This window comes from Drosophila pseudoobscura, chromosome 3 (genome assembly GCF_009870125.1).
Source record: "Drosophila pseudoobscura strain MV-25-SWS-2005 chromosome 3, UCI_Dpse_MV25, whole genome shotgun sequence".
Classification (NCBI taxonomy): Eukaryota; Metazoa; Arthropoda; class Insecta; order Diptera; family Drosophilidae; genus Drosophila; species Drosophila pseudoobscura.
The window spans coordinates 17,744,260-17,767,359 of NC_046680.1; the positions used below are offsets into that span (position 1 = coordinate 17,744,260).

Sequence of the window (23,100 nt, forward strand, 5' to 3'; positions counted from 1 at the left end):
TGTTTGTTTGTGTGTGTTATTTGTGCATTCCTAATTGTGCCCACCTGTCGTTGTAATTTTAATTTGTCGAAACCATTTAAATAGAGGATCTGGAGTTGGGTCCATATGTTCTCGCAATTGTGGAAGGAAAACATTTTTCTGGCTAAATGTAAAAACAATTGAGGAGCAGCAACAGGTAAACAAGCAGAAATAACCACACATACACACACCTAGGCGGACATATGTTCGCTCCAAGCTGTTACTGTGTGTGTGAGTGAGTCCGCAACTCCGACCACAAAAGAGAAAACTACGCTTAATCTCCTACGCTGGAAACTGGTGGGTATGTGAGTGCGTGCATATGTTTGTATATTTGATCTGCAGAGGCTCTTTTATCTCTAGTTTACGCAGTACATATAATTTCCTCCTTCGTAATTATATTAAATAAAATAAAATATGGAATGGGGAATACCTTATTTAAAAAGGAACAGCAGGCTTCAATGTCCATCATCCAAGTTCCATTTGATGTAGAGAATTTGATGAAACACCTAGCCGATCCTCTGGCTCAATAACTAGTTTTACATTGCCTACCAGGGCTGGTGTAAAACGATCCGCTCTCATGGTAAAAACGACTAGTGCTTCGATCTGGGTTCTCTGGGTGGTAAGCTGCACGCAAGTCTGCCGTGCCCGAGGAGAGCCAGCGGTGTGCAGCCCTGGCAAGCCATGTCGGTGCAAAGCGAAAGAGCCCCGTAAGTATTTTGGTCAAATCAAGTCCCGCAGTCTCTTGGCAGACGGCGCGATCGAAAACAAACCATCGGACCGTGAAGGTGCTGAGGATATTCCACATCGCATGGTTGTTGTAGTAGAGGTGGTTGTTGTTGCTGTTGCTGCTGCGGCTGCTGTTATCGTAAATTTGCGCAGTTCGTTCGCTAATAGAAAAAAATGAGAGGAGAGGGACAGCGACTAGAGAGCGCGCGCAAAAACTAAACTGTATTTTTTTTGAATTACAACGAGACGACAAGCCGCCTGCGTCGCCGCACCTTATTGCCTGCCGTGCCAGCCACCTTTCCAGCATCCCGCAGCATCCTTGCCCCCGCCGTGAGCGTCCGTCGCGTGTAACTATAAAAATCTGTGCCGCCGCAGAGCACCATCATCGCATCAATTGCACTAATTTCTTCAATCAACGGACAAGGCAAACCATAACGAAATCAAGATTTCCAGATTTTAAACGAGTGAAACTAGCGAAAATTGTTTAACAAGTAACTAAAGTAAGTGTGCGATTACCAGCAACTAAATCCGCGCTTAAAAGATAAATTTCCCTGGGATTTTGTGTCTGCAAAAAATTAAACGTTTGTTTGTCTTACACGTCATTTTCTGCAGAGTCATTAACGAAAGGCAGGTCATGAGAGAAAAAGAGAGAAGAGAGAGCGCCCGATCAGTGAGTGGGTGGAAGAGAGACCTGGAGAGCAAGAGACTGCAGATTGCAATACTGATGTCTTTGTTTGGCTTGAAATTTGTTTAAAAGTACTTAAAACCATTAAAACTACAACAAAAAAAAAACAATCACTCATCTGCTCCCTGTTTCTCTCACAGTATTTCTCCATAATCTCATCTGAACAATTGTTTATCTCACTGGCTCTCTTTTGCTCTCCCCCATGGTATACCATTATAAGGTAAGGCGGCCTCGTTTAGTAGCGTTGGTTTGGATGCTTATGTCGTGGTATGACCTTACCTTATATAGTTGTACCACGTTCCCCCCTTTTTGAGAGTGTGTGTGTGTGCGAGTGCAAGTGAATTAAACGAAACGACTTGAAAAAGTTGGAGCTGGGCTTTTTTGTTGTGTAGTCCGCAGCTGTCTCCCGTCGTGTACGTATGTGATTGGCGCCGTGGCGCTCTAGAAATAGCGGTGAAACACTTTTGTAACTGTGCTCCTCGCCTCTCTCCTCCTCGCCGACTGTCGGGATTTACGGTATGCGTGTTGTGGCTGATCTGATGCTGCGGTTAACTGTAAAAAGAAAAGCAAAAGTGCTCATGTACTTAGTCTCCAAATACAATGGGCATTAAAAAATTAGCATTTGTGTGTCAGTGTGCTGCTCAATGAAATCTCTTGTGTGTGCTTTCTGCATGGCCATCTTGCAACACATTCCCGTAATTGCCGCAAACAAATAGTCACGCACAAAAGCAAACATCACGCAGAGCCCACCCCGCTTCCCCCTTCTGCTAATTATGAAAGTTTGCCATAAAAAAGCCGCTCTCTTCTGTTTGTTGTTTCTGCTGGCTGGCTGCCTGACTGGCTGACTGGCCTTGTGCAATGCTCTACAGTCGCTGTCCACCAAAAGCACACACCTGTTGAAGAGTGAAGCGTGCTTGTGCCACCAGTGTGTGTTGCCCATCTCCAAAGAAAGTGTCTGCTCAGCAGGGGAGGAAAGAAAATACCCATAAACACAGGGAAACACGACGTCAGCAGAGAGCTGGGCATAAAATATATGACTGACAAACGATTGAAACGCTGGAGAGAAACGAAAATGGTTCACAATCATTTCACAGTCAGTGCACAGCGCAGGTCCACTTGGATCTGAGTACAAACCGCCTCCACCTGCCGCCGTTCGCCCCGCTCCCGCCTCCCCACTGCTCCCACTTCAGAGCATGTTCGGGCATATTCTCGTACCGCCATTTACATATTGGATGTACTTAACGACTCTCTGCCGTTCGTCTAATCTCCCTCTGCGGTATCCAGTGATGACTGCATAGCTTTTTGAAACTTAAATCTAGCTTTCTTAGAAATATGGGATAAAAGGGAATTAGAATTGCGGAAATTAGTTAAAATTTGACTTGGAATTGGATTTGTCAGGCATTTAGACAGTCTTGACAATTTGGAGCTCATTGTTGCACCGAGCATTTCCCATTCTGTAATGTATCCCCATAAATGTGGGGGATTAGTGTCAAGCAGCTCTTGTTACATTATCAGCAGCAGCAATTCAGCTAATTCCAGCACTCACTTATTGATGTGTTTTTATTTTTGTGTTTTGCCTACGCTGTCTGCATTCCAAATGATGCGGGACGGGAAGGATTGATGTGGTGGCGGGGAGGAGCAGCATCAGAAGCATCTACAAGTGCGACGTCGAGAACGACTTCCGCGACATCTCTTAAATATAGTATATGTAAATTTGTACACTTGTAGATTGTGTGTGTGTAGATAAGTACATATGTACATATGTATGTGTGTGTATGTATGCTTTTGCGGTTTAGTTGTCGACATTATCTTTTGTACGTCGTTTGAAAATGTTGCTGCTGTTTAGTTGTTTAGTTAATTTTTTGTGTGCGGTGTGCCTCTCCCCATAATTGCCTCCACACAGGGTGCCCCCGGTACTCGATTCGATTCAAATCGTTTTGTTTTTACAGTGGCACTGTGCTATTTTCGAATTTTTGTATTTTATAGCCCGCCATCGGTCGGTCGCTGTCGCTGTCGTCATCGTAGAGCCGCAGTCTCAGTCGTAGTCGTCTCTGTCCGTTTTTGGCCAATTTAGCTTTCGCTTTTGTGCGATTGCCTAATGCCACCACCACTATCCACACTCTGCTCTGCCTGCCCCTCCTCAATGCCGCTGGCAACTCCAAAATAAATCAAACTTAAGAAATACATGTGTACACACACACAAAACCGAATGTGAGCTTGCATGAAACAATCACAGAAAAAAAACAAAAACAACCAAAGCCTCATTAAATTTTGCAAGATTTTTCTTAATTATGAGACGGCACGAAATGTGAGAATTGCACGAGAGAACCCACAAAAGGTCCCGCGTCCGTCCCCAAGGTGTGACTTTGATCCAAAAGCCAGCTTGGCGACTTTGTTCTAATTTTGGTTGGGTTGCTTTTTTTCCTGAGAAACTTTTGTCTTATTGTCTGTCTTGGCGGTGTCAGACACAATGACGTCCAAATGTACTTACCTGTACGTGCGGACAGTGCGTTTCGACACTGTACGACAACCCATATGGCTGTGGGAAAAGTTACGACAGTAAAAAAATAGATATTCCATTCCATTCTCGTTTTAATTCAAAAATCAATCATTCAATTTTACGAGTACTCTCGATAAACCGGAAATAATTCTACAATAAGATTCAATTGAAATGGACCTTTATTATTATTCTTCTTCTCGGAAATTAATGCATAAATCCCCTCGGGCTTCATAATAATTATATTCGACACATTTCAAATTAACATTTTAGTAGAAGCCATACGCTTTCACGTGATTGCCAGCCAGTTCATGACTCACTGCGATTAGCATCCATATTCAATAACAAAAGATATCCCAAAGCGTTCTCACTCCGGAGCCATCGAATGGTGGCGATCCGTGACCTCATTCTGAGACTAAAACTAAAACGCATATGCTGAAACGCACTGTAGACACACTGTACAAGTACTTATGTACCTACATATGTATATATGGGTTATATCCAGGTCCAAGTGCAATGATGGCTGATAGCTGCTGCCTGCTGCCTGGTAGTGCCTCCCAGCAACAGGTTTGCCGCTGACGTAGATGACAGTGTGGGGATTGGCTTACATGAGGCTGCACCTGAACCACAGATACCTCCCACCCCGTCGTGTCTTTCTCAGCCTCTCAGTACCCCCTAGAGGGTTCTCTCTGTCTCTCTGTCTCTGTGTGTACCGCGAACACGATTTGCAATTAGCCAAAAGAATACATTTAGATTCAGTTGGTTGTATAACAATAATTAGCAGTATAGCAATACAGCAGCCAGCATCCAGCTCTGGCGACAGCTGGAATTCATTTGTATTTGCAATCAGAGAGGGATTGATGGGTTGGATGGGATGAATGGGGAAAAACCCCGCTGGCCAAAGTTCAAATTGAATCTCATTTCTCATTTAAATTCCGATTCCGATTGCAGCCTCGAAAGACAAAGAAGACGCCAACGACGACGATGCCTTATCAGCCAGCAAACAGCAGTGGGAGCACCGGGGGCAGCAAAACGGCTGCCAAGATGGCGCAGCTGAAGTTCTGGAATAAGCAAAATAACAACAAACAGCTACAGCAGGACAAGGACAAGGACTCGGCCAACGAGGGTAACATCAGCAGCGGCAACAACAACAGCGGCGGCGGCAGCAGCAACGGTGGCGACTCCAAGAGCGAGTCAAAGAGCGGCAAGCGCAACTGGCTGCATACGCCCGAGCAGCTCATCAGCGGACATGCGGTCTATCTAGTCAAGGTGAGTGTGATCCGAGATGCAAGTGTGACGACCCAGCCATTGTCTCTCTGTCCCTCTATTTGGCGCAGTTCTTTGGTAACCTGAGCGTGGACCAGCCCAAGGGCATCGAGGTGGTCAAGGAAGCCATACGGAAGCTACAGTTTGCCCAGCAAATGAAGAAGGCGGCCACGGGCACCCAGGAGAAGTTCACGAAGCTCGAGATAACAATCAGCATCAAGGGGGTGGCCATCCAGGAGCCGCGCACCCACAAGATTCTGCATCAGTTCCCGCTGTACAATATCTCGTATTGTGCGGACGAGAAGGGTGTCAAGAAGTTCTTTAGCTTCATTGCCAAGACGGTCAAGACGCGGGAGGGCGAGTCGACGATAACGACGAATGGCCATACCAATGGCAGCGGCAACGGCAGCCCCAAAACCGAGGAGACCCACGAGTGCTTTGTCTTTATTTCGAACAAATTGGCTTCGGACATAACGCTGACCATTGGCCAAGCCTTCGATTTGGCCTACAGGTGAGGGAGAGCAATTAGCTTGAAATAGTTAGCTTCAACTGAACTGAGATTTGTTTTTGACTGTAGAAAGTACATGGACAGCACCGAGAAGACAAATCTGAGCAAGGCGCAACAGCAGATCAATCATCTGCAGCAAACAGTTACCCAGTACAAGGAGCGACTGAGCGAATTGTCCGCAAAATTGCCAAAGGCCGAGCTGGATGCCATGCTCTTTAAACTGGGCATCAAGGACATTCTGGAGGCGCCACCCACCAGTGAGCTGCAGAATGGAATCGATGCCAGCGGCGAGGCCCTGAGCAACGGCAAGCTGGGTAAGATTAAATCAAATGCGGCGGTATCCTTTCAATTGATTGCCCAACTGTATTGCAGACGAGGATAAGCTGCTGATTGACACCATTTCCACGACGGCCTCGGTCCACTCAGCGTCGCCTAGCTCCTTCTTGCCCATTGTGCCGCCGCGGAACACTCTGTCGAGCCAGATCAGCATCAGCGGCAAGAGCAACAGCCAGAAGATGGATGAGCTGCTGCTGAACTCCGATTCGGACAGCGATTTCGATCCACGTGCCGAAGAGGCCACCCAGGACAATGGCAGCAATGGCCGCAATGCCATCAGCAATGATCTGTTCGGCTTCGAGCCACCCAAGAGCTTTGGCCAGCAGCTCTTCTTCAACAACAACGATCACAAGTTGCAGAACAACAACACCAACAGCAACAGCACCAACAACAACATTACCAATAGCAGCTTATTGATCAACAGCAGCAACAGCATCAGCATAAACAGCAGTGGCTTCTCCAGCGAGCTGAACATAACGCCGCCTCTATGTAGGTTGAAATATTCCATAAGCTAAAGTGTCATTGATAATGGTTGGTTATTTTGTCATTGCAGTGGCGCCGCCGCCAAAGATTGCTGCACCCAGACGCAGCACGTCGGTGACAACGAGCAATGGGCTGAATGGCAACACAGATCTATTCGGCTCGGATCCTTTCGAGATGAGCAATGGTCCGACCATCTTTAAGGTGAGTGATATACCTGATATACCACAACCTATCACAATACACGAAATTCATATGGAAATGTTTTACTCCTTCCATTTTACAGCAGAATCAGCTGAACATCGATGACTTTACGCTGGAGAGCTTGGATCCGCTGCGAAAGTAGATATCAAGGAAGTGCTATCAAGGCCATTTCAGCTGGGAAAGCAATTTTCAGATTCATCCCACTGTATGGATATCTATCCGTTAAACGTTATCCTTTATCCGTTTGAACGTTTTCCCCCGACGTTTCTCCAAATCGCACGCATTCCAATTGCAATTCGAATTATTGAATGAATGTGTATTATTGTTTATATATATATTCTATTCTATTGTATTGTATTGTATTGTATTTATTATCATTGATTTTTTGTCGATTTTATATTGCATATTATTATGATGATTCCCCCACTATTATTATTATAATTATAAATACATATGATTATTATCTGAGATCGGATCGAGATCAAAGGAAATCAAAGAACAACAGCAATCCATAATGTAATGCACTCTTTGTTTAAACATCATCCAATTTGTTGCTGTTGTCTGAAAATAGTCTAAACGAATGTCGAGCGAACAATGTTAACAAGTGATAATGTGAGAAAAAACAAAAAAAAGCAATGCTAAACAAAACTAAAACTAAATGTGAGAACTTGTATAAAATAATTGTAAAGAGAAGCCCAAAACGAATGAGAACCGATTATTGTATAGCACCACCAGCAAAATGAACAATATTTAATGTTATCGATGCAATATAGAAAATTATTATTATTATTATTATTGTGTATGTAAAGAATAAAATGTAGTGCCTAAAAGAAAACACCATCGCGTCGCCAGTTGATCTTTAACAATTATCATTATGTATTTCTACCATCGATTTTCATTTTCAATAACAACACGAAAACTTAGTTCACTAACGTTGCTGCCATGAATACGAGTGGCGACTGCTGCTGTTTGGGAATGTCTTTGCCTAGAGCTAGTGATGTGTGTCCTTGTATATCCAACTGTTGCTGTTGTTCCTGAATCGTCATATGTAAGTCCTTAACCTGAGTAGCAGTTAACAGCTGCGTGCGCGGAATCGGCCTTAGGCATCCTGCACCAAGTCGTTGTAGCGTTTCGGTGTGGTGGCCGACAGCTGTCGGGCATTCATATCGGAGCTCTAGAAAATCAGAGAGTTTCATAAGGCCAACGAATATTGATCCTAAGGGCAGGCAGAAGGGTGTTCTAAATGAAACAAAACCGGCCATATAGTTCGGTTGTGGTTTGATTCCAAGCAGTCTTATAGATTTTTTAAGAAACCATAGATATACCGCCACCGATTGGAAAAGTTCTAAAAGAAATAAATCATTAGAGAGCAGAAAAATAAATAGAGTATAGGTAAACTAAAAAACGAAATCAGATTAAACAAAATCAAAGCAGACAAAGGCTTTAGTTCGGAACAAGTTGTTATTAAGGGAAATAATGAAAGACGGGAGTTAATTAAGATGGGAAAAATGCATGTAAAATACGGAACAGTTTCCAGAAATGGCATTTCCCGACAGTCTATTACATTCGGAAACCTTACAATAATCTCAAATATAATCAACATGAACCCATAATATCATACAGCTATCCTATGGTGGCTAGGGGCTGTATCATTTAGTCCATAATAAACCAAAAATAATGAATAAAAACAGAAATATAAAGAATCGGTGTTTTTTTGTTTGTTGCTTTTTTGTGTGTAAATATAATTTCAACAGTTTATTTGCTTAAAACTTTTATCACTTAATATATAAATTTAAATAGTGTGCTCAAAAAGAGAAATGTATTGTGTGGTTTGTTATTGCATGCAGTTTTGGGGCTCTAGCCTAAATAAAATCCACAAATTATACATAGCTACTTTCATAAATTTTCTCAAAACATCTGTTGCTATTTGAGTGTGTGTGTGTATATATGTAGTGTATATATAAATATGTTTGTAGATCGTGTTTAATTGCTAAAAACGTAATTATTAAAGCCAATTTAGCCGTAGCCGCTCCAATCGTCGCCTCGAAAAACAAACAGAACTTGGGCCCCGCTTCGGAGTGTTTAAAATGTTTGTGGAATGTCAAATGTTAAATGACAAAAACTGATTAAAAGTTTAAAATTACAATTGGGGGAAAGGTGGGGACGTGGTTGGTGTGGCACATACAAACAAAAGTCGTATTTAACATTAACATTAACATACAGAATAAATAAACACTTTTCACTTGATAGGGTCTGGGATTGGAGGCGATTGCGGGTGCTTGCTGGGTTCGGTTCGGTTTGGTTTGGTTTTGATTGGACTTTATTGATGCGGGATGGGGGCAAACTCTTTACACAGCCAGGCGGTTTCTTTTGGCATTCTCACGCGCCTATTGGCTGACGACGGCGCTCGTCTTCTTCTTTTTAGCGTATTTTACCTGATTGGACCAGTCGCCCGTAGGCACCGTGGCGCGATAGAACTTGGAGCTCGTCTTGTTGAAGATGGGCAGCAGCTCGTTGGCCTCATCGGACAGAGCCTGACAATAAAATACAGATTTTTTAAGTATACATTCGACAAGAACAAAGAACATTCCTGTACAAACCTTTAGGTAGATTATGGCATCCGTGCCGAAGCCCTCGCACGAGAGCAGCACTATGTCGCCATGGAAGTAGCGAGCGTAGAGCCGCGATATAGGCAGACCGTACCCATAGCCGGCCAAAGGAACCGTGTGCAGATCCGACTTGGATGGCTGCGGAGCCGTGCTGTACATGTACTTGAAAAGCTGGTCAGTTTGGGAGCGCGGAATGCCGCCACCTTGATCGGAGATCTTCACGCAGATGTCTTCCTGGCCGCGGCAGATGGCCACCTTGAGGGGCGGCAGGGTGTCGCAGTTGTCATTATTGTGGTGCTCCACCACAGCTCTCATGGAGTTCTTGAAGAGCTCGAAGAGCATGTAATACAAATGCGAGGGCACGTAGACAGTGCGGATGGGCAGGTTGCCCTCTGGCTCGCGGCAATACTCCTGAATTTCCAGCGCTGGACTCGTCAGATAATATTGATCACAGAGGAAGCGGGCGTTCTCATACGCATCGCGCACCACGTCCGACAGGTCACAGGCTGGGTCCAGGCAGCCGATGTGCCGACCACCCGAGTGGGGATTCGCTCCAAAGAGCAGAGCTGAAACGGAAACGGATGGATATGGCTGAGTGGATCGATCATCTTGAGGGAGACCTCGACTACTCACTGTGCTGATTGATCAGCATCCGGATGCTGATGCGCGACATGTACAGCCGATCGAGAAAGTACTGTATGGAGCTCTCGGTGGGCGCATCTACCGTGCCGCCCTCGTTCTCCTTCATTTCAATGACGCCCTGTGCCATCGTCTGCACCACATCGTTGTGCCGATTCCTAATGAGATCCAGATGATGCACAAACCTGTAAAAGCCAGTCGGGCCATTAAAATCATTGCCTGCATCGATTCGAAGCTCTGTTGACTCACTTGTGCAAATTGTCGTGTGTGGGATCGGCCTTCTCGTACTCCAGCACCTCCTCGAAGCTCTTTACGTACCAGGAGCTCACCTCGCTGACGGATCTGGTGTGCAGCAGATTGTCCGGCAGCAGGGCAATCTCCTTCATGATGTTGGCCAATCGCACCGGCAGCTCCTTTCGCAGAAATATGTACGACTTTTTCTCGCAGGCATTTTGCCCTAATTGGGAAAGTAAACAAGAATTGCGATTAGAAATGGGAAAGATCTTATTTAATTTTTAGTATTGGTTTCTCTAGATTAGTTTGACGAAGGCTTATCAATGCAGTCACGCCTCAAATGCATCGATCACGAGCAGACAAAGGAAAGCCTCATGCCTCAGTCTATGTCTATCACGCCGAAACGAAACGAGCAATCAGTCTATAAGATACATAGTATTTATAATCTATTTACATAAACATTATACATTAGTTTTTACTGTACATATGTATATAAATAGTTCTCTAACTATTATAATCTTTCAAATTGGAATTCCTTTTCTATTGTACTAAACATTATTACCCTTGAACCGGTTTAAGACTTTCTCGTATAGAAAAAATACAGTTCAGTTCTCAGACTGAACTTAAAAACAATTGAATAAATCATCAAAGTCCTCGAGTGTACTTGAGCTAAATATTCGTACAATTTGGGTACAAATGTACTAATCCATACATACATATTTACATACATACATATGTATATATTTAGTATATGTATGGTGTCAGCTCCTCCTAAGTTCAAAGCTCTTGAGGCAGAAGAAATTAACAAAATAAACCCCAGAAAACTTTGCCCCCGTCAAGTTTTTTGCATTCGCTTTTGCGCTTATTTGTTTTCAATTTTGTATCTCTCTCTGTGTGCGTGTGTGTGTGTCTCTCTCTGTTTCTGCTTGTTTGTCCATTGTCAACAGTTTCGTAACAAAAAGAAACGAAAGAAACAGCCGATTGTGGCGCACGTACAGACGACTGATAACGTTCCATCGAAACGAACTCATCGAAGGGGCCTGGGCCTGGGCGTGGGCCTTGACCGGCTGCCAGTCGAACACGCCCCCATTTCTGTGGGCAGGTTTTTGTACTGAAATTTGGTATTTTCGTTTCATTAATGATTATTATGCCGCCGAGTCCACAAAATTTATACTGATAATTACCCCAGATGGTGCGAGGGTGAGGGGGCACTTTCAGAAAATTAGTCGCAGTTAATTGAAATTCCAGTCACGAAGCGAAAACAAAACAAAGGATATACTATATAAGATTGGATATACACACATATGGGTATAAAGCATAAATTAGACTCGAGCCGCCCTGTTTATGAGGCAATTGTAACGAAGGGGCCAACAAAACAGAATCAATAAAACGAGTTACTAATCGTTAGCCGAGAAATACGGAAAGAGAGGCGATAACCTGATGGACAGGGCCGAAAATCAAATCGGAAACAACAAGAAACCGGCTAGATTAGGGGGCCAACGCTCTAGATGCTCTAGTAGGCACTCGATTTTGATCTTATTTATCGATGGAGGCTGATCTATGTAAATATATGCGTTGCAAACATCTCGTAAAATTCAATGTACTCTCTGTTCAGAGAGTAGAAAAAACAAAGTAAGATTCCACTTGAAAGAACCTGCCAGAAGCTGCCAGAACCGCTGGCAGAGGGGGCGAGATTCACAACAAGAGAGAGAGAGAGAAAAAAAAGTTGTGTTGGAGAGCGAGCGAACACACGCGCACACTCCCCTCGCTTCCACTAGTCCGCCCCTCTAGTTACCGATTGCTGATATGACCTCAAAATAAAGCTTTTCGTTGAATTGTTTTTGTTTGCTTGTTTGCCATATTTCTCCGCTCTCTTTCGTAGATGTTTGTTTGCGGTGAGCTATTTCTCCCACCATCTGAGTTGTTTGTTTGTTTTTAGCCTTCTATATCTGTATCTGCTGGCCTGTAATCTTTAACACGTTCTTGATTGTTGTCGTCAAAGCCAAAGAAAACACCAGACAAAACTCGCTCGATCGGGTTGTCTGCTCCGTCTGGGCACTGGCCAACACTTTGATGAATCGCTCACTTCAGTGCCGATGATAAGACCTCCTCGCCCTCACTTTCATTGGCGATAAATCGAAAACGTATTAAGCGAACTAATCATTTATACTATATGAATGCACACTTGGATAATTGCCGCAGTCCAGAGTGCCGCCATACAAATCAGAAGCTTCCCACTCGAGAAATGGTTGCGTGTTGGCACCGGTAAATTGAAAGCTTAGCACCACACGCATTCAGTCCAGGTGGAATTGAATGGAATTGAAATTAAGCTTAAATTGAATCTCGCATTATCGGTTGGAAACGTTGTTGCTTTGATGGAATTCTATAGCAAGTGGCGCATTAAATTATTAAAACGGATGTTCGTCCTTCGCTCGGAACGCAATAGAAGAAATTACGTTAAGGAATGCAATTCCATTTGTCCCTGCTTTCCACCCACTTCCCCTCTTGACACTTTACCAAGCCGATAAATGCAATTACATTAGGAATGGAGGAAGAAAGCAACTTGTTAGAACAGCTGAGGACGACACACCTCGCGCTTGCACTCTGCCCCCTCTCAACAGCTGTTCTACAGCGCCTTCTAAACACTTATTTTGCCTTGTAATCCCTATCATCTATTGCATCAGCTCCTACTCATCATCATCGTCATTCCGCATTCAATTTGGATCAATTTTGTGTGAGCCCCTCTCCCTATCCTCCTCTGTCCTCTCCCCCCCATCCTCTTTCGAGTATACTTGACTCACATTCGCCCCGGACCGGACAAAATGCGGCGCGTGTGGAAGCGTCTACGTCTTTGCGGTTCTTTCCACTTTTTCGGTAACTGTTGACGTCTGCTGTTTATGTATTTTTGCTATTTTTTCTCTGGCAGGTTCAAAGTCCTAGCCGAAAGATATGTACATATGTGTGGTCTTTGGGTCTGGCCAAAACAAAGTCCAAATTGTGGGTGGGTTAAGAAGAGCCGACAGAGTCCTGGACTTTGCCCAATACGGTCACTGTATGATCTGATCCATCAGAATTTTTCCATTATACCTTGTATACCCTAGACGTTTAAGCACATGACAAAAAATATAAAAAATATTGTATTTTGTCACAGAAAAAATGTTGTGCTGCCCACGCACAAAATTGGCTCATGATCAACTTGGGCCGTGCCAATAGATAGACCCGAATCGGGCCCCCATTATAATATACCTATGTTTTTGTTAAGATTTTCCATTGATAGCACAAGCTAACCTTCAGATATTAGCCACAAAAAATACTATAAACAGCACCTCCCTCTACAAAAAAGGGGCAGTGTAAATGGGGCCCGTCAGCAGACGTGAATTTTCGTACCCTTGTCTAAATTGAGCCCCTAAGATCATACCTGCTTCAGTACACTTAGATCAGGCTCGTGAAAACCGAAAACGGAGCCCCCCAGGCCCGGTAGGCGCTAATCGATGGCTCACCTGAATCACACGTAAACGTACATGTATTGTACATGTATACTAACTATGTTAGTAGTTAGTGATTCAGGCATAAACTAATAACAATACCCAATCTATAGATATACCGCACAAATTAACAAAATTATATGAGACTGGCAGTAAAGCCATTAAAGTACACAACAATTAAGTACGGGGTACAGTTGACGACAAAAACAAATTGAAACAAAACAGGCCTTATCTGTGGCGCCTGGCATCAAAGTTCAAGTGGGGCCCAGGCGGCACACATTAGGTATTTATTTTACTAGTGAAAGGCCGTTGGTCGGAGACCCCAACGTGGTTGTACGAGTACTTAATAATTTATGAAAGAAGAAGGAAGGAAGGAATCCTGTCATGGGGTTTATTCAGTCCAAACAAAGCCTTTAAAAGAATACCAGCGAAAAGAGTTAAAAAAAAAACAAAAACCCTCTTGTTTGAGTCTAAATATAGATGATAATAGCACAGTATCCTGAACCCAAAACAACCCAAGCCCTCGGCCCGTCAAAAGATATTTTTATACCCTTGCATAGGCAGGGTAATATCATTTTGCCACAACGTTCCAGAACACCTTAATTTTTGCAGCAGAGGGACTGCGAAGACGACTTGGAAGACTTTTCCAGTAGTAGTTTAATACCTTTTAGTCTGATTAAAATCGACAAAACAAGAATATGACATATTCTGCCCTCAATTTCAATTTATGTGTGCCATCTGCAAGGGTATTTTAGGCCTCGTACTCCAGAGCCTGGGCCCTCCTTTTAGCTATTTTCAGTTTCCAGCCACTTGCCACTTGGCTTAACTTTTGTGTCTGTGCAAGTCAGTTGCCATTTATGTCGAGGCAGCAGCCGGTAGCCAAACCAGCAGAGAGCAGAGCCCCCAAGAACAGTGTAGAAAGAACCTTAAGCACGCGAGGCGTACAAGGCCTGAATGCTATGAAAGGCACTCCAGCTGCTGGCTCTGACGCAGTGTAAGTGTGCGCGCGTGTGTGTGTCAGTGTGTTCGAGCGCTTTCTGGGCTCTTTCGCTTATTGGGGCAGGTTTGTGGTGGGGCTTAGATGGGAGTAACAATATTGTGCAGGGATAGCAGAGTCGGCTGACATTGAAACGTCATTGAAGGCCACGTGCCGTCCAATTTGTGGGGGTGGGGTGGCAGGAAAGCCGTTTTCCCAGCACTCATATAGAATTTCATTGCCAAAACATGTTTATATATTCAGAGACAACGACTTGACTCATTCCAACTTCCGTTCCGTTCAACAGGCGACGGGGGCGGGAGCGGGGCATTCAATTGTTTGAGCTGCTCTCTCCCAAGCCCGCTCCCCCCGTGAACAATCAACAGTTTGCTGGGACGGAAAAAAGCTGCTTAATTGAAAATTCAATTGGGCATTAGATAACGGGAATGTTGCGCAGTTTAGCCGCGTAGCGTCAATCCTCTGAGAGGAATCATTTCTGGAGATAATCGAACAAATTGTTCTTAATTGTGCTTCTGTAAGCTCTAAAAGTATAAGTCTACGAGTATAGTGAAATTTTATATTTATTCCGTGCTATAGAGGAAATACTATATATGATTCTGACGCAATCTACCGATTGATACTCTTTTGAGGGCATTTTCCACCTCCAATACACATTTTCCATTTGCGAGCCAGTAGCTTATCGATTATGCAATGGCGGAAAGGGAAATCGGATAAGATCAAAGCAGAACGTGTCAAACTATAGCCTGTACAAATCACATTGAATAATTAATATTTAATCAGACTCACCAAAGTCCATAAACTGTTTGATGGATAGCGGCGATGGGTTGAAGCCCGAGTAGAAGTCGAGCATTTTGGTCAAGCTCGCCATCGAGGACGAGGCGGCCGAGAGGCGTACCGGGAACAGGCGCATATCGTGTGTGTTGTTGCTTCGCGGGGGGGTGAGTGTTTACTGGTTGTCGGTTGCGGGAGGCGCGTAGTCCGATTACGCTGTTGTGGGTGTTTACCGGTCTTCGCTTATCTTTAACAACTTTGTTTTTGCCCCAATGTAGACCACCGAGCGTGTGTGAGAGTGTTTGTGTTTCAGCGCGTGGGAGGCAAGCCGGTATGTAGGCGCAATGTCCTTTCGCTCACCTTCACCTCACCGCAGGACGTTGACCGGCAAAAAATTCACTTTCCTCTCTATCTCTCTCTCTCTCGTTCTCCTTCTCTCTGCTCTCACAACAGCTGGCAATGTCTTGCGGTACTTCCTCAGCTTGGTCCAATAAATCAATGGGGAGCTTTAGCTCCAAGACGGTGCAAAATGGTGGCAAAATATTTGTTTAAACGCAATGATGTGTGCCAGTGTTAGCTGCTAATACAGTGGCTGCGGCTTTCCTGCTGATGGCTTTTGATGGCTGTGGGGGCCGTGGTGGGGCGTCGTCTTTGTTGCCGCTGATGCGCCATAAAAGTAATTATAAGCGCGGGATGCGGAGAGATGTTTTGTACGGTATTTGCAATGTTTATTGTGCGGCGCGCGTACTGAACACTTCTCACGATTGACTATTTTGTCTGCTACAGCTGGGCCCCAACGTTGTGAATTCGAGCCCCACAGCCCCCATTTATCGTTAAAATATACGGTCCGACCCTCAGAAATATACCAAAATATACCGCCTTATTTTCAAAATATACCGTGAATATACTGACGAATTCAAGTTCTATTTACATATTCCTCGTTTTTGATATTCCGTCGAATATTACTAGCTATATAGAACATTTAGCCATGCCCACATAATTTTATCCAATTAAAGCATCAATTTTCTATACAATTGGTTAGTTTTTAGTCCTTGCTTTTATTGTATTTATTGTAAAAAAAGGTTTGAACAAAATAGTTCAACAAAAAATCAGTCGCAATGTTGCTGGTATTTAAAGACATGATGCGTGTATAGGCCTTTGTGCACCCTATTTCGTTAATTTTATATGTAGATCAAACGCAATTTATTAAGACCTTTTCTCAAATTGATATGTTTTTGACTTATTCATGTGTATTATTAGTATCTTGTGTATATTTATCTCGATCCTGATACCTATTGAGCCTTGGAAGACAAACGTATTCACAATTCTATAACATCCATTTCCCCCAGGGTATGTGTGCATGGAATTAGCAACATGTTTGTGTATGGAATGAGACTCATTGTTGCAATAGCGAAACTGCGGCGAATCGGGTATTGCCTATATTTCAAGCTATAGATGCCCACTTAGCTTTATCCCATAGATAAATGCATTTTCTACAAGATTGCTTCTTTTAATTACCTGTATGTATTTTATTTTGACCAAAAAACGGTTTGCAAGAAAATGTTGGTGCAACATTGTGTATGGAACGAGACTCATTGTTGCTAAAGCGAACTGGGGCGAACTGCGGCGAACTGCGGCGAATTAAAAAAAACGACCAATTCCTCATATTCTTTGTTCCGTTGAATAATACTATCTATATAGAACATTTAGCCACGCCCACTTAATTTTGTTCGATTGATGAATCAATTCTATACATGATTGGCCTATTCGAAATACTTGCATTTATTGGAATTCTATATAAAATTGAAAATTAAATTAATAGATTGATGAAATTGACAAAAATACCACCGATATACCGTAAATACACCATGAACCAGTTCCGACTCAAATGAACCCGGCGCAAAAGCTCTCGAATTCAGCAGCATGGTATAATTATTTAAGAGGTATGGCATCGGTGACATATAATAATATCGGTGACATATTGTTACATTATGTTAATTTAGGTCCCCGCGCTGCTGTAGTTTTAGTAATAATTTACATTTCCATTTTTATACCCGATACTCAAAATGAGTATTGGGGTATATTAGATTTGTGGTAAAAGTGGATGTGTGTAACGTCCAGAAGGAATCGTTTCCGACCCCATAAAGTATATATATTCTTGATCAGCATCAATAGCCGAGTCGATTGAGCCATGTCTGTCTGTCCGTCTGTCCGTCCGTCCGTCTGTCCGTCTGTCCGTCTGTCCGTCCCCTTCAGCGCCTAATGCTCAAAGACTATAAGAGCTAGAGCAACGATGTTTTGGATCCAGACTTCTGTGATATGTCACTGCTACAAAAATATTTCAAAACTTTGCCCCGCCCACTTCCGCCCCCAAAAAGGGCGAAAATCTGTAGCATCCACAATTTTCAAGATACGATAAAACCAAAAACGCAGAATCGTAGAGAATGACCATATCTTTTAGACTGCAGAATCTGAATTGGATCGTATTATTATTATAGCCAGCATCAAGAAAACAATTTCATTTTTTCTCGCCCTGTCTCTCTCTAACACACACGTAGCATAGGCGGCTTTGCTTAGAGTAAAACATTAGCGCCTAGATCTCAGAGACTATAAAAGCTAGAGCAACCAAATTTGGTATCCACACTCCTAATATATCAGACCGAGACGAGTTTGTTTCAAAATTTCGCCACACCCCCTTCCGCCCCCGCAAAGGATGCAAATCTGGGGATATTCACAAATCTCAGAGACTATTAACGCTAGAGTAACCAAATTTGGAATCCGCACTCCTCTTGGATCTCACTATAAAACGTGTATCTCAAAATTTCGCCCCACCCCCTTCCGCCCACACAAAGGACGAAAATCTGTTGCATCCACAATATTTCAGATTTGAGAAAACTAAAAACGCAGAATCATAGATAACGACCATATCTATCAGATTGCTGATTCTGGATCAGGTCAGATCATTTTTATAGCCAAAAGGAACAAATCAATTTGCAGTGGCTACGCAGCGCCCGACGTCACGCTCAGACTGATTTTCTGTCTCTCTCGCACGCACTCTTTGTCGTGTCGTTAAATATTAGCGGCGTCTGCCGGAGGAGAGCCATACTGACTTAGTATCGGGTATAACCGTAGAGTTGCGGTGTCCGCAGCAACTCACAACGTTCCCCCTCGTTTCTTTTGGGTTTTTCTTTTTTTTTTTATTAATACACTTATAACATATAGTATAGTATAGATTTTGGTTATCGTCATTGAAATTATTCCAATTTAATTGCAATAATATTCAAGAAACTAAAATCGTTTTTCTCTGCTCACCAGATCTTAAGGAGATGCATAATTCGTTTTAAATTAAAGTTCAAGAACAAACGGTAATACAATTTGGATAGGATTCAATGCACTCCCGCCAAACTATTTATACAAATCCTATAGCTGCAGCTGCCAGTCAGCCCAGCCCCTGCACCTGCTCGGATCATTCCATCCTCTCAATTCCAAATCTCGAGATAACTAAGGAAACTAAGGAAAAGTGCATACAGGATGGGTTGGTTTAATAGATTCTTCTGGCCAGAGATGGAGGTCGCGTTGGGTTGGGTTTGGTTTTGGTTGCAGCTTCCGCGCTCTGGTATGTGTATATAATTCTTCTCTGGCTAATTCAGATGGATTTCATAGTCATCTGTGTATGTTTTATATGTTCGGTTTTCTTCGCGTACGCATATATGCTCCGTCCTAAAGCTAGGTTTGTGTTAACAAAAACAAAAAAAATCATAACAATTTTGTAAATGTAAATGAAATACTTCGTACGTAGTAGTTTGTGTGTGTCGGATGGGGGTCGGGTTGGGTTGGGTTGGGGTCGTTTGAGGAGGACAGCCCTACGGTTTAAGGAACATGGACAACAATGGAACCGCAGGCTTCCAGAAAGAAGCGAGGGGGAAGGAGATAGCTTATACATAAATACACATACACACTCTTACACACACACACACACTCACTGTTGTACCGCGTCTGTGGCAAGATATATACATCGGTATATATCAATATATGTACTGGGAATATATGTATATATATAACATTAAGTTTAGCATGCGCGTGATTATAAATTAGACATATATGTTTTTGCTCCAGTTGCCTGCCTTCCTCCCCTCCTCCACGACTCCAGCTGCGCCGGCGTCCGCACCACTTCCTGCTCCTCCTCCTCCGCTCCCGCCTCAGTAGACGAAGCGATTCACATTCATGCCCAGGTCGTTGCCACCACAGCCGCCTGAGGGCGGTGGGGCACGATCATCCTCATCGTCGCCGTCATAGTCGTTGCGCGTCAGGAGTCCATGCCCGTTGGTTCCGTTGCTGCCCTGGAAGCGCTGTGAGCGCACTTCCTCGCTGTACGCCCGATTGTCCTTCTTCACATAGTCGCGAAGTGGGCTCGGCAGCTCCTCCAGGGTGAGCGGTGGGACTTGGGGCACCGACACCATCTCGGACTCGTGCGAGCGGCCGCACATCTTGTAGAAGAGTATGTAGGGGGTGTTGGGCGAGGTGAGGTTGTGCAATTCCTCGGACTGCGAAGAGGTCACAATGCTGTCGTTGAACTTGTACCAGTTCCTGGACTGGTCAGCGGCGAAGGTGAAGTAATGGCCGGAGTCCATGTGGTAGCCCGAATGCACCACGCCTGCGTACATCTCATAGTAAACTGCTGACTGCTCCTGCAGCGAATCGGTTGAGCATATCTTAACCACGAGCTGTGGAGGGCAAAGCAAGTTAGTGTACAGTTCTGCAGTCTCGTGGCAATTCCGCATGCCCATGCGTGTACTCACACTCTCATCGTGAAACACCTTGTGCATTAGCTTGGTGCGAAAATGGTACTTCTGATCGTACTTGAACTGCTTGAGAGTCAGGACGAGATTGCGTGGCGCCTCTGTCACCCCGATGCGGCGATCGGCATCGCAGAGCTTCTCGCAGCGGGGACAGAAGTACTGATTCTCCCCGTCAAGCTTCTCCGGCGAGCAGTAGTACTCGATCAGGTCCTGCACCGAATAATTGGTGGCACTGCAGTCGTCCTTGTCGTCCGGAAACGATAGCTGCAGCTCACGGAAGCTGTCCTCGTTGTGGCTCTCCCAGCTGCAGTCCGAACAATTGTACGTCGTCGACAGCTTGCCGGTGAACGTCTTGTCAATGGTTGATTTTGGCTTCTTTGGCTGCTGTTGCTGTGAGCTATTTGTGCCTTTGGTGGGTGTCGAAGTGGGCTTGTGACTGGCACTGGTGCTGCTGCCGGCGAGCTCGCGGTCATGGCTGTTGTAGGGTATGACTCCGCTGGACAGAATCTCATCGTTTAGCTCGCCCGGGGCATCGACGTCATTGCCATGCAGACTGTGGCCTCCAACTTTGTTGATCTCCTGTTCGTGCAGCAGGTCGAGCAAATAGCCTAGGAACTCGGAGCTGTCCTGCTGCAGACCCTGTGTGAAGCCCGGCGGCCTTGCGGCGTTCAACACGCGCGTTGGTGTCAGCTCACACCGCATCGAGTGGTGCATAAGGGCTATCTGTTGCTGCACCTTCAGCAGCAGCAAAGAATCGCTCTGGACCAGCAGTATCTGGCGGCTGAAACTGAGAGAGAAACAGAGGATCAACAGAATCCCAGGGAACATGGATTTCTAGATGAACGATGAACTTACTCGCTGGTCATGGCCAGGGCCTGGAGTACGCTGTTCATGTAGCACGTGTTGCCGAGATTCACCAGTCCCACCCTTGCATTGCGTCGTCCCGCGGGCATGGCGTTCTCCTGCATGGCCCGGGCCATAGCCCCGCAGTTTGGCGACGGCTCATACATCTGCATGGCAATCCTCACGGATGCATAGAGATCGCTGTTTTCGTTGAAGCGCAGCATTAGGGCACTGGTTAGATCGACCAGCTGCTGCATGCACTGGCGAGTCTCCGCTCCGAATTCGTCCGTGCTGTTGGACTGCTGCTTCAGAAAGTTCAGCACCTGGGGTACACGTGGCAATATCTACAGGAGAGGGTATGATAAAAGGAATTGTTTATCCGTGATCCGTGATCCATGATCCATGACATTACCTTGCGGAATATTTCGGGTGTCTGATTGATGGTCGACAGCATGTGGAACACTATCGGAGCCGCCTTGGGGCGCATGGCGGGTAGTATTAGCGCTTTGAAGAGCTTTTCGATGGCGTCCAGGGAAATGTCATCGAGGAGCACATGCTTGCCCTGATTGCGAAGGCCTGTCAACAGGGCCATGACCCACATATTGAGGTTCGGGCAGAAGTTGCACACACAGATCCATTCACACAGCAGGACCACCGTCTTGCGTATGCTCGAGTCGTGGACATTCGTGTCCAGCAGCGATTGCACAGCCTCACTGATGAGCGGAGTACTGAACAGCTGAAAGACAACGGCCACCGCATAGGAGGGGCCCGCCTCGCCGGACTTTGTGATCAGTTCGTAGACGACGCGAAGGAAGAACATGAGGTAGTTCTTCTCACTTGCACTGGCAAGGATGTTGCCCAAATTCACCGCCTCCTCCTTGAAGCGCAGGAGATCGTCGCTCTTACTGCCCGGCTTCATGCGCCCCAGCTTGATGATAATCCGCTCGTATACGTTCAGCATATGCCCCCTGTCCGACTGATCGAGGCTCTGCAGAGTGCTGAGCAGCGCCTGTATGTCTCGCTTGGTGACTGTGTTCAGTTGGCCGGCATCCTCGCTTGTCTCGCTGGGGCTGGTGCCATTCGTGTCCATGCTCTCGGCGCCAGCGGCGCCGCCACCATCGTCGGAGATCTTTATGTTGTTGGCTGCTGGTTGCTTACCATTGGCTGGCATGGCGCCGTTTGAGGCACCGCCGGAGGCAGAGTTGACCCCATCGGTGGCTTCGTTGGGCTCGCTGTTGTTCTGCTTGACAGCCATGGCCGCGGCTGTGAACAGGAACCTCGTTTGGGCTTTTGTCCAGATGGATACCCGATTCGAATGCCTGGAGCAACTTCTCAGCCCCCAGCGGGCGTTGGTCTTCGACTTCTGCTTTTCGCGGGCGCTGCGGCTGTTTCGAGGCCGTCGACACTCTGCGCGACGTCTGCGCCGCGTGTCCTTGAACCTCTCGGCGTTACGTGTCGTTGTTACTGAGTGACCTTTCAACCACAACAAGCACTCATCGAGTCGCCAAGAGTCCAATCCGCAGGTCCGAGCGGAGGAGCAACGCCTTAGGCGGACAGAAATGTCGTCTCTGTGATTTGGGGGCTGGAAAACTTCAACGTCGCAGAAATTGCCACTGTCACTGCTGATCGACGGCGCCTGCCACAGACCGTGATGCACAAGAAATTTTGTAGACCGTGCAACATCCGAGTGAAGTGCCTGATAGACGCACTCGCTTCGCCTCGCTATTTTCTTTGCGGCCCGTTTTTGTTCCCGAATCTTGTTTCCTTTATATTGGATTGTAAGACGTTAGTTTAACGGCACACAAGTTTATGACGCTATTTTCTCCCGATTTAACTACAATTTGGATTATTTTCTTTGTGACTTCGATAGTTTCACCCGTCTGATACTCAGAAATACCGTATGTCGATGACAAATCGAACTTAGCCCACTCAGCCCACCTATTTAGACAGTTCAACGACATGAGGTATATGTTAAGGTAAATAGTACTGATTGTGAATTCCTC

General features: G+C 45.1%; 3 protein-coding genes and 1 long non-coding RNA gene across 8 annotated transcripts; 1 reads left to right on the plus strand and 3 right to left on the minus strand.

The window, feature by feature from the left end:
- Window positions 1-829: 829 nt before the first annotated feature.
- Window positions 830-7,387, plus strand: ced-6 (PTB domain-containing adapter protein ced-6). 3 transcript variants are annotated; one of them, XM_015184954.2, is made up of 7 exons: window positions 830-1,244; window positions 4,878-5,195; window positions 5,264-5,703; window positions 5,770-6,014; window positions 6,073-6,525; window positions 6,590-6,720; window positions 6,803-7,387. In XM_015184954.2, the coding sequence occupies exons 2-7, from the start codon at window positions 4,911-4,913 to the stop codon at window positions 6,860-6,862; spliced, it is 1,614 nt and encodes a 537-aa protein (XP_015040440.2). In that variant the 5' UTR covers window positions 830-1,244; window positions 4,878-4,910; the 3' UTR covers window positions 6,863-7,387. The 3 variants fall into 3 exon arrangements, with proteins under 3 accessions (XP_015040440.2, XP_001361549.3, XP_015040439.2); XM_001361512.4 differs by lacking the exon at window positions 830-1,244 and adding an exon at window positions 1,798-1,945; XM_015184953.2 differs by lacking the exon at window positions 830-1,244 and adding an exon at window positions 1,799-1,945 and having other exon boundaries at window positions 6,806-7,387.
- LOC26533738 (uncharacterized) lies at window positions 4,004-4,878 on the minus strand. 2 transcript variants are annotated; one of them, XR_001452340.2, is made up of 2 exons: window positions 4,407-4,878; window positions 4,004-4,347 (listed from the first exon to the last, which is right to left on the minus strand). It is a non-coding gene; the product is annotated as an uncharacterized lncRNA (long non-coding RNA). The 2 variants fall into 2 exon arrangements; XR_004468812.1 differs by having other exon boundaries at window positions 4,403-4,878.
- Window positions 7,388-7,572: 185 nt separating the features above from the next.
- Pdk (pyruvate dehydrogenase kinase) lies at window positions 7,573-16,310 on the minus strand. Of its 2 annotated transcripts, none has more exons than XM_004444335.3 (6): window positions 15,471-16,310; window positions 10,218-10,425; window positions 9,963-10,153; window positions 9,321-9,895; window positions 9,156-9,254; window positions 7,573-7,894 (listed from the first exon to the last, which is right to left on the minus strand). In XM_004444335.3, the coding sequence occupies exons 1-6, from the start codon at window positions 15,592-15,594 to the stop codon at window positions 7,820-7,822; spliced, it is 1,272 nt and encodes a 423-aa protein (XP_004444392.3). In that variant the 5' UTR covers window positions 15,595-16,310; the 3' UTR covers window positions 7,573-7,819. The 2 variants fall into 2 exon arrangements, with proteins under 2 accessions (XP_004444392.3, XP_033234285.1); XM_033378394.1 differs by lacking the exon at window positions 7,573-7,894 and adding an exon at window positions 7,924-8,065 and having other exon boundaries at window positions 15,471-16,309.
- Window positions 16,311-18,976: 2,666 nt separating this feature from the next.
- Window positions 18,977-23,035, minus strand: DUBAI (Deubiquitinating apoptotic inhibitor). The gene is made up of 4 exons (XM_001361513.4): window positions 21,510-23,035; window positions 21,110-21,441; window positions 20,255-21,041; window positions 18,977-20,179 (listed from the first exon to the last, which is right to left on the minus strand). The coding sequence occupies exons 1-4, from the start codon at window positions 22,350-22,352 to the stop codon at window positions 19,655-19,657; spliced, it is 2,487 nt and encodes an 828-aa protein (XP_001361550.2). The 5' UTR covers window positions 22,353-23,035; the 3' UTR covers window positions 18,977-19,654.
- Between the last annotated feature and the right edge of the window lie 65 nt (window positions 23,036-23,100).

Bases quoted from the DNA above. Each gene is read 5' to 3' on its own strand.
- DUBAI (XM_001361513.4), bottom strand. From the start codon at position 22,352: ATGGCTGTCAAGCAGAACAACAGCGAGCCCAACGAAGCCACCGATGGG. The intron at 21,442-21,509 runs GTAATGTCATGG...CCTCTCCTGTAG, and splicing joins CACCCGAAATATTCCGCAAG to ATATTGCCACGTGTACCCCA. The intron at 21,042-21,109 runs GTAAGTTCATCG...TTTCTCTCTCAG, and splicing joins GCCCTGGCCATGACCAGCGA to TTTCAGCCGCCAGATACTGC.
- ced-6 (XM_015184954.2), top strand. From the start codon at position 4,911: ATGCCTTATCAGCCAGCAAACAGCAGTGGGAGCACCGGGGGCAGCAAA. The intron at 5,196-5,263 runs GTGAGTGTGATC...TATTTGGCGCAG, and splicing joins ATGCGGTCTATCTAGTCAAG to TTCTTTGGTAACCTGAGCGT. The intron at 6,015-6,072 runs GTAAGATTAAAT...ACTGTATTGCAG, and splicing joins CCTGAGCAACGGCAAGCTGG to ACGAGGATAAGCTGCTGATT.
- Pdk (XM_004444335.3), bottom strand. From the start codon at position 15,594: ATGCGCCTGTTCCCGGTACGCCTCTCGGCCGCCTCGTCCTCGATGGCG. The intron at 10,426-15,470 runs GTGAGTCTGATT...TTTCCCAATTAG, and splicing joins CAAACAGTTTATGGACTTTG to GGCAAAATGCCTGCGAGAAA. The intron at 7,895-9,155 runs GTAAAATACGCT...CTGATTTTCTAG, and splicing joins CGGGCGACTGGTCCAATCAG to AGCTCCGATATGAATGCCCG.